The sequence below is a fragment of the Leucopleurus acutus genome (assembly GCF_964270905.1).
Source record: "Leucopleurus acutus genome assembly, chromosome: 4".
Classification (NCBI taxonomy): domain Eukaryota; kingdom Metazoa; phylum Chordata; class Mammalia; order Artiodactyla; family Delphinidae; genus Leucopleurus; species Leucopleurus acutus.
The window spans coordinates 136,269,360-136,287,279 of record NC_139146.1 but is presented as its reverse complement, the minus strand read 5'-3'; the positions used below and the strand labels follow the sequence as shown (position 1 = coordinate 136,287,279).

Here is a 17,920-nt window from a genome sequence, read left to right as displayed (position 1 = left end):
TTCCAAAGTGATCATCAGTATAAGGAAAAATATAGTATAAAGTAACTTATCTTTAGTTCTTAATTTTATTCCCCCAGAAAATTAAATAAGGAATGTTTCAGTTTTTAAACATAAATTAGTTGGAGTACTATGTTCTTTGACTTCTTAAGATAGCTAAGGCACACTATTATACAAATCAAATTTCCTGAAGTTAACATAACATTATCAATAACTAGATAAATAGCACAACATTTTAAAGTTTACTATGGGACTGGAACAAGTGGTTATTACCTGGTAGTTAGGGTTATCTATCATTGGAGGTGTCCATACTCCTTTGTATTTTGGGTTACCTATCATGGGAGGGCTCCACTCGCCACACCCAATCTGACATGCCGGATTAGAAATCTGAGGTGCCTCCCATTCTCCATCCATGTCTTCATTCCTTAGGATATTAGAACAAAGCAAATGGAGTAACCTCAAGTCTCTCCTGTCAGTCATATAAACTAGTAACAAAAAAGCAAGTAAGAAACATATGAAATTGACATTTGAAGTGAAGAATGCTTACCAGTCAATGGGTTTTTCAGCATTAGGATCTGGAATAAATTTCGGTTCATTATCAAGCCAGCCATCAGGTTTAACAACACTTGTATCTTCTATTTGGGCAGGTTCACTTTCATCCCTGTAAATACAGTATTTTATGCTAATTATTAATTATTCAAGCAGTTTAAAAATGCACGCTACAAAATTCATAAGGTACCAAAAGGCATTTCCTACCCTGTCTTTGTACCTACTACCTCCCCTCTCTCTCATCCACCTAAATCTTCTACTATACACTTTTTTATATATATTACTTGTTATGTTCTATACATACATGCACATATGTATGTGTGTGTATATGTGTGTGTGTGTATATATATATATATATATATACACACATACTTTTTTTACACAAATGATAGCACTCTATACAGAGTATGTTAGACCTTGTTTTTGTTCACTTAAAAACTCATTCATCAACAAACATATATGGGATGACTACTACATGTCAAGACTGTTCTAGGAGCTCTGTTTTATATAAATATATATCTGCTTCATTCTTCTTAACAGTTGCATAGTTTTACACTTTGTGAATATATCATAATTTATTTAATCTATCTATTGTTGAGAATAGTGTTTTCAAAAACTTACTATGACGAATAATGCTATAATTAATATCCTGGAATATATTAGAAATTAATAAGAAATCAGTTGTCAGCTATATGAAGTAAATTTTTTTTCCAGTTTCTCATGCATTTTTTAATGTAGCTCATGGTGAGGTTTTGGTTTTTTTTGCCATGTAAAACATTTATTTTCATGTAGTTGAAATTTATTAACATTTTCCTTTATGATTCTTCAATTTTATGTCATATTTGGAAAGGTCTTCCCTACTCCAATATTATTTTTTAAAAACTCTCCATATTTAATTCTAGTAATTTTTATATTTTCATTAAAAAATAACACTCAGAAAGTAAATTCTGAAGTATATAAACATAGTCACAGTAAGTAGTGAATAGAATTACTAACATAATTTTCGTCTTTACAGAAAAGTAAAAATTTTAAATAAGCTACATTACGATTTTCCAAACAAAACTTGAATAACAAACTGAAATAATCAAATCTATGTATGTAAAGACTTGTACTTGCCTGTTATTAATGTTATCTTAGGGTCTCTGAGGGCTCAGAGTAACCGGGGTTTAAAATTTAAGGGTGCATCTCTTTTAGCATTTTATAAAAAAAATTCTCACACATTTCACCAATCAGAATGAGGTTGGTACATAGTTTCTCTCATTGTACAGTTTCTCTCATGTCCCAGCCCTACTCTTTATGGGCAAACAAATGTGAAGCAATGTTAGAAAGCCCACATGGAGGGATGTAGTCCTACCTTTTCTGATAGCATGAATTCATGGAAGTGATACACTAATAAGTGACTTATTAATTTTTTTAAAAAAGTACTATTCTTCCTACCTTGCACAAGTTACTTCCCTATACTATTTCCCTTAAGGCAAAGACATTTTCACTGCTAACCAGTACCCCTATTTATCTAAAAGACCAACAAGTTAACACTTTTGGTTTTCCAGGAGCAACATTCTATTTGAATAGGTGGTAAACCCCAACGTTTACAAACAAGAACTTGAAGAAATAGTAATAGACACTTTCCAAAATGAAGTACACAGAGAAAAACTGGTTTTAAAAAAATGAATAGATTCTCAGTGACTTGTGTAACAAACGTAAAGCAGTCTAACACACATTTAAGTGGCATCCCAAAAAAGAGATGGGGAGCCATATATAAATATTTAAGGAAATAATGGCCAAATGTTACCCAAATTTGATACAAACTATAAACCCACATTTCAAAAAACTCAAAGAATCCAAAGCAAGGCAAATATATACACACACACACAAACAAATGACATCAAGGCACAACAAAAATCAAACTATTGAAAACCAGTAACAGTGAAAATAAATCTTAAAACCAAATAGAAAAAAATGACATATTAGGTAAAGGAGAACAAGGATGAGAATAACAACTGACTTCTCATCAGAATCAGTGTGAGCCTCATGATAAGGAATGGCTGTTGCAAAATAACTATCAACCTATAACCCCATAGTGAAAAATCCTTCAAAAATGAAGGCAGAATAAAGAGATTTTCAGACAAATAATTTAGGAGAATGCAATGACAACAGGTATGTACTACAATGTATTAAGACAAGTTTATCAAGCAGAAGGAAAACAATAACAGACAGGAATTTCTATCTACACAAAAAAAGGAGAGTACCAGAAATGGTAAATATGTGGGTAAATAAAAGATCTTTTCCCCTCATAACTGTCTGACAAAAAGAGACTGATTGAATAAATATGCATGGCCTTCACAGTATATAAAGAAGGAAATGTATGATAATAGCATGAAGGATGTACGGGAGAAAATATAAGACTCTCATATGATTAACTTAGACATGAAGTGGCATAACACTATTTGAGAGTAGACTGAAATAGGTTTAAGATGCATATTGCAAACCCTAGAGCAACCGGCAAAACAACCAACTACAGATGAAAAGCCAAAAAGCCAATAGAGAAGAAAAAATAGAAGACTCAAATAAAATATAACTCAATCTGAAAAAAGCCAGGAAAAACATTTTATAAAAAGCCACAGAATATATGGGACAAAGAAAAAACAAGTAGTGAGATGGTAGGTTTACACCCAACCACAGCAATAAGTGCATTAAATGTAGATGGTTTAAAACACTCAAATTAAAAGGCAAGACCCAAATGTAGTTGCCTACAAGAAAATCACCTGAAAAAGAAAGGCATATACAGGTTACAGGTAAATAATGGAAAATAATATTCAATGGAAACATGACTTAAAAGAAAATTGGAGTGCTGATTTAATATCAGACCAAGTAGACTTCAAGTCAGAGAGTATTATAAGAGTTTATAAAGAAGGACATTTTATAATAATAAAAAGGTCAGTTCCTCAAGAGGTCATGAAATACTGTGAATTGATCTAGTAACAGATCTTCAAAATACTTGAAGCAAAAACTAAAAGAACTCAAAGGAGATAAAGACAAATCCACAATCATAGTTGAAGATTTTAGTTCTCTTCTCTCAGTAAGAGAACAGACTGAAAACCGTTAAGAATATAAAAGCTTTTGAACAATGCTGATGTAATTGATATTTGTGAATGTTTTCTGACCACAATAGAATTAACTTGGGAGTTAAAATGAAAACCATATCTGGAAAATCCATAAATAATTGACAACAAAGCAACACATTTAAAAATACATGATTCAAAGAAAAAATCACTAGGGAAATTATATAACAGTATGAACTGAATATATATTTGTGGAACTTAGTTAAAACAGTGCTTAGAGAAATTTTACAGCTGCTTCTATTGAAAATTATTTTCTACCTTAATAAGGTAGAAAAGAGAAGCAAATTAAGTCCAAAGTAAGAAGAGGAAGGCAATAATGAAATAGAAAAAAGGCCAATGGAAGGGAAAAAACTAAAACAAAAGCTGGTCCTCCACAAAGCTCAATAAAATTGATAAACCCTCAGCTAGACACATCAAGAAAAAACACTAACTGCCATATCAGAAAAGAAAGAGGGGACATCAGTACAGATCATTAGACATTAAATGGATGATAAGAGATGCTGGAACAATTAGACACCCATATTTTTGAAAATTAATCTTGATTTATACCTCACACTACATAGAACAATTAACTCAGAACAGAGTTTTAGTCAAAACTATTTGTCTAGAAAACAAAAGAAAATCTTTGTCACATTTAGGCAAAGACATCTTATCTTAGTAAGATGCAAAGAGCATGAATCATCAAAGACAAATATTGACAAACCAGACTTCATAAAAATTTAAAACTTCTGCTCTCTGTTACGAAAATTAAGACAAGCCCCAGAGTGAAAGGAAATATTGCATACTGCATATCTATATTAATTGACTATTGCTGCATAACAAATTACCCCAAAACTTAGGGGCTTAAAGTAACATTTATTAATGCGGTGTCTGTACTGCGAAATCTGGGTGCCACCTAACTGGGTCCTCACCTCAGGGACTCTGGCACTGGCAATCTCAGACTGAGGTAGGCAGCTTCTGAAATTGTTTTCCAATGATCCTACCTCCTGGTATTCATGTCCATGTGAAGTCCCCTCTCCTTGAGTGTGGGTGGGACCTAATAACGTGCTATTAATGAACAGAAATTATTAATGGTATGCTACTTCCAAGATTAAGTTATAAAAGACTGTATATTAGTTTCCCTAGGCTGCTGTGACAAAACACCACAATCTGGGTGGCTTAAAGTGACAGAAATTTATTATCTCACAATTCTGGAGACTAGAAATTTGAAATCAAAGTTTTGGGCAGGACCATGCTCTCTCTGGAGGCTCCAGGACAGGATCTTTCCTTGTTTCTTCCTTGCTTCTGGTGGCCACTGACGACCCTTGGCATTCCGTGTCTTGTAGATGCATCACTGCAATTTCTGCCTCAGTTGTCACATCGTGTTCTCCCTGTGTGTCTGTGTCCAAATTTCCCTCTTCTTACAAGGACACCGGTAGTACTAGATTTAGGGCCCACCCTAATCCAGTATTACTTCATCTTAACTTGATTACAGATGCAAAGGTCCTAATTCCAAATAAAGTCACAATTACAGGTTCTGGGTAGACATGGAATTTTGGAGGACAGTGTTAACCCAGTACAGACTGTAACCTCCATCTTCTTTGCACTGTCTTCTCCCCTCCCTTCCCCTCTCCCTTGCTTCTGTTGAAGACAGCTACCATGTTGTGAGATACTCTGTGGTGAGGCCTAGATTGCAAGGAACCAAGGGATGACTCTGGCCAACACCCAGCCAGGAACCGAGGCCCTCAGTCCAAAAACAATTCAGTCCCTTGAGAGACTGAATCCTGCCAATGCCCACTTGAGTGAAACTGAAACTGGATTAGCTCCTCCTTGAGCCTTTAGATGACTATAGCCCCAGCTGACATCTTAATTGCAGCTGAAAGCCCCAGGGCCAAAGGACCCACTAAGCTGCAGTCAGAATCCTGAATCACAAGAAACTGAGAGATAACAAATGTTGTTTTAAGCCACTTAATTTTGGGGTAATTTGTTATACAGAACTAGATAACTGACACAACACTCATAACTGAATACAAAAAAATAACCCAAATAAAGCAGGGGAAAAAACTGAAAAGATACTTCTCCAAAGAAACTGATATGAATGGCAAGTAAATGAAAACTAGGGAGATTACGGATTAGTCACTAGGGAAATGTAAATCAAAACTACAATTAGATACCACTACAAACCTTTTAGAATATTCAAAGAAAAACAGAAAAACAAAAACAGATAATACCAAAAGGTCAAAAGGTACAAACTTCCAGTTATAAGATAAATAAGTCCTGGGGATGTAAGGTATGGCGTGGTGACTACAGTTCACCACACTATATCATATATTTGAAAGTTAAGAAGAGTGAATCTTAAAAGTTCTCAAAACAAGAAAAAAGCTGTTAACTATGTGAAGCGATGGATGTTAACTAAACTTACTGTAGTGATCATTTTGCAATATATACATATATCAAATCATTATGTTGTACACGTAAACTATTACAATATTATATGTCAATTATATCTCAGTTAAAAAAACAGATAACAGGGCTTCCCTGGTGGCACACTGGTTGAGAATCTGCCTGCCAATGCAGGAGACACAGGTTCAAGCCCTGGTCTGGGAAGATCCCACATGCCGCGGAGCAATTAGGTCCATGAGCCATGGCCGCTGAGCCTGCGCGTCTGGAGCCTGTGCTCCGCAACAAGAGAGGCCACGGTAGTGAGAGGCCCGTGCACTGCGATGAAGAGTGGCCCCCGCTTGCCACAACTAGAGAAAGCCCTCGCACAGAAACGAAGACCCAGCACAGCCAAAAATAAATATAAATAAATAAAATTTAAAAAAAAAAAACAAAAAAAAACAGATAACACCAAATGCTGTTAATGTGTAACATCTGGAGCTCTTACATAATGGTGGGAATGCAAAATGGTATAGCCCTTTGGAAAAGTTTGGCAGTTTCTTACAAATTTAAACATACACTTATCGTACAATCACACTCCTAGGCATTTACCGAAGAAAAAGGAAAAATTATGTCTATACAAAGCCCTGACCACAAATGTCTGTAACAGCTCTATTCATAATTGCCCCAAACTGGAAACAACCAAAACTTCTATCAATATGTGAATGGATAAACAAATTATGATACATCCCTACAATGGTACACTACTCAGCAATAAAACAAAACTAATTACTGATACAAGAAAAAATACAGATAAATCTCAGAAAGCATCATTCTGAGTGAAAGAAATCAGAAACAAAAGTTATATACTGTATAATTCCATCTTATATGATATTCTGGAAAAGGCAAAGCTATAAGGGACAGAAATCACATCAGTAGTTTCCAGAGGTTAAAGGTGGAAGGAGGGAATTGATTACAAAAGGATATACAGGCCTTTGGGGAATGATGGAAATATTCTACATCACAACTGCGGTAGTGGTTACATCACTGTATATATTTTTCCAAATTCATAGAACTGTATATCTAAAATAAATGGATTTAACTGTATGAAAATTATACTTCAATAAATCTGACAGAAAAAAAAACATGCAATCAGAATCCAGCAAACATCAAAAGGACAATACTTGTTGACCAAGGAGATTGCAAGGTTAGTCAACATTAGAAAATCAATCAATGTAATTCACCACACTAAGAAAATAAAGGAGAAAAACCACGTGGTCACCTCAATAGATGCACAAAACGTGTTTTACAAAATACAACACCCAATCATGGAGAAAAAAAACTCTTAGTAAACTAAGAATAAAACTTTTTTTACTCATACTTAGTACATCTACCTTTATGTAGTCCCCTCCCAACTGTACTAGGGTTGGTTTGTGTGACAAACAGAATGCAGCTGAAGTGATGGCATGTCACTTTTGAGACTAGGTTATAAAAGGCACTGCAATTTCTGTGGTTGTGCTCTCTCCCTCTTGGATCACTCCCTCCAGGGGAGCCACCTGCCATGTCATGAGCTGACCTAAGGAGAGGCCTAGGTGGCAGGGAACTGAAACTCCTGACAAAGGCTACAAGAAGCCAGTGGGAAGCCAGCTGCCCAAGTCAAACCTTCAGATGCAGGCAGCTCTTACTGGCAGCTCGACTGCAACCTCAGGAGAGTCTAAGCCAGAACCGGGGACCTAGCCACTCCCAGATTCCTGCCTCTCAGGAACTGGGTGAGTTCATGTTTGTTGTCTTCAGTTTTTTGGTAATTTGTTACACAGCAATAGATAACCAATAGGGTGGGTTAAATACATAAAGACAGATAATCTACTTAGCAAAACCATAATTAAGAGTTAACTGTCAGCAGGAAAAAAAAAAGTTCTTAGGAATAAAGGTAACAAGATTTTAGGGAGAAATTACAAAACATATTTGAAGGACAAAGAATATCTCAGTTAAATGGAGAGATATAAAAGTATCCCTCACCATCTGAATTCAAGCTATAGGTAATCTGGAACTGAATACATTTCTTTTAAGGAAAATATTCATAATCCTGTAGAATGGAAACCACACAAATACTCAGCTAGTGAACATTTTATGGGTAAGCAAACTGGTATGAGTAAATCCTATATAAGATACTGAGAATATGGCTTTTTAAGCCAACTAATCATTAACTGAAAACACCGCAACTATGTAAAGTATGCACACACATACATGATAAAGATCAAACTGGGAACTGAAATTAAAGTGTTGGTGTTTTAGATTCATGGAATTTTTTCCCCCACAGCATTGAAAACATACAAAATACAAATACTATATTGAAAAGGGCAACAAAATTAAAATAGTAATTAAAATGAAAATTAAGAGGCAGGGGACTGCAAAATCCGTTTTAGAGAAGAATTTCACCCAAAATAGTCAAAATAAGTAGTACTGATGTTTAAAAGGATAAGCTTCATTGGTTGTAAACTTCACTTAAACACACGTTACTTTATGCCAAAGAACGCTTTGCTACTGAATTCTTTGCTTACCAGTCTTCTGGTTTGACAGCAGAAGGATCAGGGATTTTTGCTCTTTCATCCCAATCATCAGGTTTTTTATCACTGGGATCTTCAATTTCCTTGGGAGGATTGATAGGAGGAACCACATCCTCTAGTAGGTTTCCTTTGTTAACAACTATCTGATCAATTAATACTTCAAATGTGTCATCTGGATTCATCACTAAAGACCAATTTAAACATATTACACTTATCATATTGACAGACATGACATGTTAAAGATAATCTTCTACCCTAAACTTCATGGGTAAAATTTTCTCTCAACCACAATAGAGGAATTACCAACATATTAAATCAAAATACACTGAAATCACTAGATATAATGCTTTCTAAAACCAAAGATAAAATTTTAAGTAATAATAATACTTTAATAAAACACTCCATTACTTCTCAAATAAAAAATACCCAATAGCTAACTCAGCTTAGGACTCACATGACCAGTCAGCTTCACTCTTTCATAGTTACAGAACACAACCCAATCTTCACTATTTTAAAATAATTTTTTGAAACGACCTCAAACTTTAAAAGTTGCAAGTATGCTATAAAGAACTTTATTTTTTCTTGAATTACTTGAGAGTAAATTACTGACCTCATCCGTATCATCCCTGAATGTTTTAATGTATATTTCCTATAAACAAGGACATTCTCCTATATAACCCAAATCTGGGCACCAAAATCAGGAACTTAACATTGATACATTCTTATGATTTCCTAGAAATCTATAAAGATCATTGACATTTCAAATTTATTGATTCATACACTATAGTGAAAAATGTCTTAAGGATGATTGAAAGTATTCAACCTCACACTTTAGTACATTTGTTTTGAGGTAAATTCTAGCTCTTTAAAAGTCCCTAAGCCAAAAGTTTCATAAAGGACTCCCTTATCATTGTAATGACAAAATAAAAGCTCTTTCTCCCTTCTGTAAACATGGGGTGGGGAGTCACTGAGTATAATTTATATCTTTGGAAAGAACTGTAGATGAAAGTAGCTGCCTAACATTTGCTTTTAGTAAGTTAAGGAAGTAGGAGCTGTCAATAAATGTCAGGATGATCCTGACTTAACTAGGTAAATGGGCTACCACTTTCTGTAAAAGCAATGCTGAAGTAATAATCTCCAAAGGTTTCAGTCACAACAATGCCAAATTATTTATATCAAAATCAAATATTGCAATTTATATACAAACTCAAATAATGTAAATGAACACTCAGTATCTTCTCCCTTCTCTTTTTTCTCCACCATTTCCTCTTCTATTACAGCTGAGATTATAAAACTATATTACTACACAAAGGAAAAAAGTCAAGATTGAAGCAGAACTGAGAATAAGATCTTAAATGCAAAAATGTGCTAGACCCTTTCTAATAAAAAAAAAGACATTTCTCAAGAAAAATCCTGAAAAGACTATTTTCTGAATAAATTTTGCATCTGAATTGTTTTAAAATTATAGTAAATCAGAAAAGCACATGACAATTACACATATGTGAAAAGACATCTTTGCCCAAAATCTTTAGCCAGAAAACCTTTCCATTTAGAAAACTGTATTCAATGTTCTAAATGAATCTACATCAAAAGACATTGGATTATAAAGTCTTTTAAGGGTCCCTGTAAGGTTCTTAGAACAACTACAGGATAATGTTATAAAAATATAGTATTACAGAAAGTTTTTTTAAAAAAGAAAATAGCCACTCGATAATCCTAGCACAACAAAGTTTTTGTGTATAGTAGTAAGAAAAGCAAATGTTTAAGAGTCAGACTTGAGTTTTAATTCCAGTCTTAACCAATTACTTTTGTTTTCTAGGGCAAGTTACTTAACCTAAATTAAGGCAAAATAGAGAGAAACTGCTCACCTCACAGGACGGTTGTAAACAAAGTGTCTAGCATAGAGCATGGTACCTATCAGGTGATTAATAAAAATTAGTTTTTTCTAGTCTTTTTCTTTTTGTTCGCATAATATGTCTAGTGGCCATCAGGATGTGCCTCCAATTTGAATCTCGTTTTCTTTCCCAATTTTAATATTATAAACGTCTCTTCCTTGTTGCCAAATATTTTCATAGTTATCATTTTGTATTGTATAGAATGAAAACCACTACTGTAACATTTGGGTTGCTTCCAATTTACAGTATATTTTTACACATAGGTCATTTTCTTTCTTCTGGATTATTTTCTTTGGATAAATTCCTGAAAGTGGAATTGTGGCCTTTGATTACACTACCAAAGTGCTTTTGACCAGGTTTATACAAAGTCTAATTAAAATTCATTTTTTCTAGTTATAATTTCTCATTATCTCTACATTTCTACAGTTTACTTTATGCTCCCCAAAATGTCTAGTACTATTTTCCAATTTCAGAAAAAGGTCTTTGATATCAATACTGATATTAAAAATAAAATTGGTCCCTGTGTTGGCCAAATGAATGTTTCTGTAACTGCAGTTTTTGGAAAGAAAACTGAAATACCTTAGTCTTGGATGGAGTTGTCCTGTTAGGTTCTGACATGCTGTGATTTTAAGTAATCATGGGCAGAACAAACCTCTATAATTGTATGTTCTTGGGAAGAGGAGAAACAATCCCATGTAGTGTTCTTCCTAGTCAACATATACGCAAACTCCTAGTTACAAAAGTAAAGCTAAGTATGTTAATAGATGGTCGCTCAATGCTTTTCCTTTCAAAGTTTTCCCACAACTACCATAAGGCAGGACCCAACAATGACAAATGCCTATAGAATAAAGTCTAATATTAAGGGCTTCCTCCTCTTTAACCTTTTTCTCCAGTTTTCTATTCTTTCAGCACCACTAATGTCAGGGTGCCTAAAATATCCCTTTCCTCTCCTATCTTCCACATTATATCTACACTTCAAGACTAAGTCAAATATAACCGCCTTCACTAGGTTTTCTCCAAGTTTCCAAACTGGAAGTAATATTGTTTTTGAGCTCTTAACTGTACCTCATACGACACTTTACTTTCTACCTGTGCTATGTGTGTCTTATTCTCCTAAAAATATAAGCCCTTAACAGAAGGACCTGTGTTTCTCCCAAAGCACTTGCCACGAAAACACTGGCAGTCAGCAAATATCTTTGAATTAATGAATGAATTAAAAGGACATACCAAGGGTATAAAGATGAGTCTTCCTGTCTGTAAAGAACTTTTTAAGGTCTACATCTGGAGGTTTGGCATGCTTCTCTTCAAAAACTCCAGTTTGGGGATGTTTATGTCTGAAGATAAAATGAAGCTTATAATCTTCTCCACATTTATCTGGTCCAAACATAATGGTATAGGATGTTTTATCATAAAAGTTTTCCTTCAAAGAGAGATGAGTATTGGGATTAGTCCAGAATTAGAGTATTTAATGGATTTCTCTATTCTACCCCACTGGGTAGAGTTCACAAAAATGTATCAAATGCTAATTCACCAAAGAATTAGTTGACACAATTGACAATAAAGGATGTGGAAAACACAACAAATTTTATTTCAAAATAGTTTTTTAAGTGCACACATTACTTCCATCCTCAAGATGTAGGAGAGAAGCTGGAACCACCCTAGCAACATCATAATGTTTTAGTTACTCTATATAGATTGTATTATTAATATTTTATTAAGAAAATTAAGCACAGAGAAAAGCATTCTGTGACTTAAGATTACAGTGCCTACTTAGCCATTACTACTATTCAGTAAGACACCAGAAAATGGCGCCCCTTAGCACAATGTGAAGAAGAGATTCAGACTCTTGATTTGACAGACTGTGTCTGTCAAAAGCAGACACTGCAACATGCTCCCCATTTCATAATTGGTCATTTCTCTTCATTTGGCATGGACACTGGTTAAGAGCATGGGATCTGGAGTTCAAATCCTACCGTTGCCTTTAAACCAGCTGTGTGTGGCCCTGAGCAAATTTCTTAACCTCCTTGTGGTTCTATTTCATTACCTCTGATGAAGATAATAATAGTACGTACCTTATAAGGTTTCTCTGAGGATTAACTGAATTAATTAGATAAAGTGCTTAGAAAAATACTTGGTATTTGACTTTATTATTGCCATTGTACCTTCAGGTGATCATCAGCTCACAATACCTAAGTGTTTCACCATCTACTACAAATGGCTTCCCCTTTACCCGATCCTAATAACAGTAAATGAATCCTTTAATCTGTTTCATAGCCACGCATTCTGACAAATATCTCATTAATGTCTCATTTATCTTATTTTTGTTATATGCAGAAATCCTGACATAGCCTCCTGTAGGAGGATGCTATAAGAAATGTCTTCAAACCTCAAATGGTCCTAACGTAACCTGCTTCACTATGAAAACATTTTTAACTTAGTAAATTTTTGCAGACTGCCAATTCCTGAACTGGCCCGCCTTTTTAATTTGGTTCTTTGGCCATTGTGTTTTACTGCTTTGCTCTGTTATCTTACTTCTCCTGTGATTATTATTTTGTAAAGAAAATAACTGTAAGCTGATCTTTTAGTGACATTTATAAGCACCAGGTTATTTTTTATTTATAGACACAGCAAACTTTTTTATGTGGCTAATGATTACAAAACTGATGCCATCAAGTAACAAAGCTGTGTATGAAACTTGAAGGCGCACTGTAAAAGCTATATAAACTCATGGTGGGTAAAAATTTTCAAAGTTATTTTCGATTTCAGTTGAAAATGAAAATTTCAGTTGTGTCAATTGCTCCTTAAAAATACTTATTAACTTTAATAAGGTTTTCTTAAACATTAAAATATCATACCAGATTCAAACCATCAGTGTCTGCTAGGAGTTTAATGTATGCACCTCCACAATCAATACCATCTTGAAAATTTACTTCATATCTAAATGAAGGGAAAAAGAATCATACTGCTGATAAATAAAAATTACTAACTGTTCTTCAAAATCTAATGTATTACTCTCAATTCATTTAGACACAAACATTTTACATTACCAGAAAGCTCATACAAAGCATATCCACAACCTATAGGGAACAAGCAGAAATGACTTTTCTGTGCACATCCTTAAAATATTAAAAACAGAATGATTATAATCAACTATACAAAAGCCAACCAATTTGTTGAAATAATTTTTTCATCAAAACTGTTGAATTAAGAATAAAATACTTTGACTAAAACTTTTAACAGGAAACTTCCAATTAAAATAAGGTACGTACTATATATAGTCTTTATAAACTAAAAACAAAGACTATGGGGGTCATGGCTACAGCACAAATTTCTAAGAAATTGCTAATGATCCTAGATATCCAGTCTGCTACTAATTTGTCTTTTAGTTCAGCTACACTGAAACCATGTTAAATAAGTTGTACATTTAATTAAATACCACCAGCAAAGAGATTTCATAATCTCAGTCAATAACCTGGAATATTCCAGATCTTAACAGCCAGGAGATAGGGGAAACACAGTGTAACAGCTAAAAGAGTGAAGTGACATGGCAGTCTCTTCATAGATTTACAACACTCTAATTCTCAGCAAAAGTTCTGTTGTTGTTTTGTCTTATTTAGGCAATGACAGTCTTATTGAACACTATTTAGAAGAGATTTTTAGTAAATTGATGAATTACATGTAACAAACTGGTTATCAAACTGAAAAACAGTGAAAACCAAAAAAGTTATGATTTGGTTTAATGAATTAAAGCAAAAAGAGATGAAAACTAGAGGAGCAACAGGACACAGTGATAATTTTAATGAAGGACTATAGTTTAAAATGTTTCTGAAGAAAGTTTAGAGACAAAGTAAAAAAAAAAAAGCATACAAAAGTTTGACAGTTTGAACCCAATTAGTATATGTATTTTGTATAGAAAAGAAATAGAGAAAATACAGTAAACTTTTAAGTGATCATCTCTGAGTTGCTGGAGATTATGGTGATTTCTCCTCCCTACTTTCTACTCTGCTTTATTTCTCAAGATACCTGCAACAGTGGTTACAAGCAAGTACTTCTGAGTCAGGAAGACCTGAGACCTTGGCTAAAGGCACGTTACTGAAGCTCTAGTCTCTATTTGCTCATCTGTAACGTGGGAATATTGCCCATACCTACACCTCAAAGGACTGTTATGATGATTAGAAGTTGTCATGCACAGTAATGGGCCAATAAATGCTCAAAAATGTTAGCTTCTGTTATGATCAGAAGAAAAGTTTTGTTTTGTTCTTTTTCATTTTTTAAATAGTTTGTTTCCTCAAAGCCTTATCAATACTTTTAAGCAGTAGCTGATAAACCTTTTTTTCATGAAACATGTCTTTGAAGAGTACAAAGTAAAAGAAATGGTGCATAATGTGAACTAAAGGTAAATATTTGCTACTCTAAGTAAAATAAAATAAAAAGAGATATAGTTTTAGCATAGGTGATCCAAGGAAAAAGCGTTCTGTGAAAAGAACTAGAGAGAACAATTGTGTAAATTGTCTCTATAAATGTTAAGACAGCTCTGCTGTCTTAGTATGCCTAGACTCGATCACTATGTCTATTTCATACGCTGCAAACTTCCAGATTTTTCAAATCATTAACTTGTGCCTAGTATAAATAGTTCACAATGGATTTGAGGATCAGTGAAATGTATGTCATAGAGCTTCATTGCTGCTAATCTTAGATCATAGGAAAAATGAGGACACATGCAGAATATATGTTAACCCTATTTTCTTTAGAGTAGCATTTTCTAAACTGTCCCATGAAATAGTAATTATTGCTAAGGGGGTAAAAAACTTCTGTGGTCAATTATGTTTGCGAAACACAATATTCAAGTTAAAAACAGGTTTTCATACAGAGAACTTCTCAAAGTCTTTAATGGGCAAATATGCTTCCTCATCTTTAAGGTTCAGATATTCTTAGTTTCTGAAACTTATATGACCACATAATGCATATTAATATGTACACAATTTGGAAAAAGCAGCTTTAGAGTAAAGTTATGTCATAAATCTATAGTATTTATAGTAGTTAATATAAAATTTTTTATTTATCTCATCTCATCAAAATTAAGAATAACAAATATTCACTATCCTTCTTTGAACTGTTTTCAAGCATATCAAACACTGCTATTCCATTCTTCTTGATTCTCCTTTTCTTTTTTCAGAATAATAATTTCACAGCTGCTTTAATACTATTTTTAGACTTACTATCTTTGCTTCTAATCTCGCAAGCTGTCTTTCACTTGCTTGCCTAGCAGTGATTTATACTTCCTGAAAATACCAAATTTGATTCATTTTACTCTGGAGAAGTTAAACTTTATATTATTTTCCGTTACCCTTTCAGTTAAGCCACAAAGGATTAAAATAGAGAATGATATTATATTCACCTAACTTCAACAGAATAAGAAGATTACTTTCAAATTTTCAAGAAAAAAGAAACTCCAAACTCTGAATAATGACATATATCAAGCTCAAATATTAATCCCAATAAGTACTTATAACAATATTTTTCATTTGTTTAAATGGTTGTATACTCTTTGACATTATTTGATATTTTAAATTTATTGAAATAACAGTGCAACTAAGCCAAAGCATCACAGCTGAAAAATTAGCCCAATTATACCAAATGCCATATTGTTTTAAATTTCTAAAATACAAAATGGCATTTTAGTTACACCACATAGGAATATATTTAACATGTTAACAAAAAACTGAAGTGGTTCTGGAGTGTTAAGTTTACAGTTAATGGTATTTCCTTACACTGTAATTAACTTCGGACAGCCCAATCTTCTAAGGTAGAAAGTAACATTTCTACATTTCCTTTTCTTTGTTTTTAATATGAATTTCATTGGTTTTGTAATTATATTTGTACACACCTATTTTGGTTTTACACCAGTATAGGTGAAACAGCTTGAGGAATTTACACTGGATTTTACGACAGTTACACATGCAAACAACATGACAATAAAACTAGTTTATGTCATATTGCAGGGGAGGGAAGGGGTGACTGTCTGTGACACCATGTGCCCTTTAAAAGGGCACTTCCTCTTTAAAAGGAATTTGCTGCCTTTGGATCTTATCACTGGTTTACCAGCAATATTTATGGTTCCATTCTGAATATACTGAGGTTAATATATCTTAATAGCAAGTCATTTTAAGTAAAGAGTTAAAATAAAAATGGTGATTTTAGTATGCACTATATAGTTTATGGTGGTGGAATGTTGCATATTACAGCATATATTATATAATTTTTCAACTAACCTGCTTTTCTCTCGAAACCTCAGGGTGTCTGTGTGTATACATGCATTGTGTATTTAAGCAAATGAAATGGAAAAGGAAAATCTGGTTTTTTAATGCCCATTTTATACCCATTATACCTATTTTCAGAAGCCAAACTATATAAAACTAATATAAATGTCAGAAAAAGTATTAAAAACATAATAAAACTTACTGTACTATCAGAGGTTTATCAGCAAAGATGAAAGGTTTTGCTAATACAGCAGATATTGCATGATGCTTTGCTCTAGATTTCAACACCAGTCCTCGGTCACCAGGTACTCGATATTCTTTCAATTCTTCTATTTCCCATCTTCCTAAAATACAAAACAAAGCAAGTTAAACTAAAACCAAAAACACTGACTTAAGAATTATTTATCAGAAGTGGTGACCAATAAGATTCTTCCATGAAGGCTACTTTGGAAAAAATAAAATCACATTTTAAATCAGAAAATAATATCTGCACCTGAATGTATGTATGTTCTCTTTTTCTCTTAAAACTGTGGAAACTAATAAATAACAGACCCTACAGTATTTAATTAAAGCACCTCTAAAGCTGGCTTAGTTTGGATTTCTCTGAAAGACTGTAATCAATGAAATCACAAAATGTGGTTTGTCTCATACGGTCTATCAACATTGTATTTTTTTTTTTTTTTTTTTTGCGGTATGCGGGCCTCTCACTGTTGTGGCCTCTCCCGTTGCGGACACAGGCTCCGGACGCGCAGGCTCAGCAGCCATGGCTCACGGGCCCAGTTGCTCCGCGGCATGTGGGATCTTCCTGGACCGGGGCACGAACCCGTGTCCCCTGCATCGGCAGGCAGACTCTCAACCACTGCGCCACCAGGGAAGCCCAACATTGTATTTTTAAAATGAGGTATTTTTAAATTACACAGGAGACAAAGTACATCCTTAACAGAAAATGAGTTTGCCTCAGTCAATTTTTTTGAAATTTATGGTATCATCAGCTACTTTTCTTACTTTGCAGAAGTTATTGTAGAGATTTAAATTTTAATTTGAAAATTGTTATGCCCAAAGAACACAAACTAAAGTTAACACTTCCTAAGCTAAGCCAATCAGTTCTCAGAACTTTTGGCCAAGGAAGTCATACATACTAGATAAGCACTAGGCTGTAGCACAGCAAAGCT

At 33.8% G+C, this 17,920-nt stretch overlaps 1 protein-coding gene across 1 annotated transcript in view; it reads right to left on the bottom strand.

Moving 5' to 3' along the window:
* CLGN (calmegin) overlaps positions 1 to 17,920 on the bottom strand; it is a 43,664-nt gene that overhangs the window by 6,604 nt on the left and 19,140 nt on the right. Inside the window, exons 6-11 of the mRNA XM_082838080.1 lie at positions 16,951 to 17,092; positions 13,344 to 13,425; positions 11,716 to 11,908; positions 8,588 to 8,777; positions 545 to 658; positions 271 to 421 (exon numbers count right to left, since the gene is read on the bottom strand). Coding sequence (XP_082694206.1) covers positions 271 to 421; positions 545 to 658; positions 8,588 to 8,777; positions 11,716 to 11,908; positions 13,344 to 13,425; positions 16,951 to 17,092 — 872 coding nt within the window. The remainder of the gene's footprint in view (positions 1 to 270; positions 422 to 544; positions 659 to 8,587; positions 8,778 to 11,715; positions 11,909 to 13,343; positions 13,426 to 16,950; positions 17,093 to 17,920) is intronic.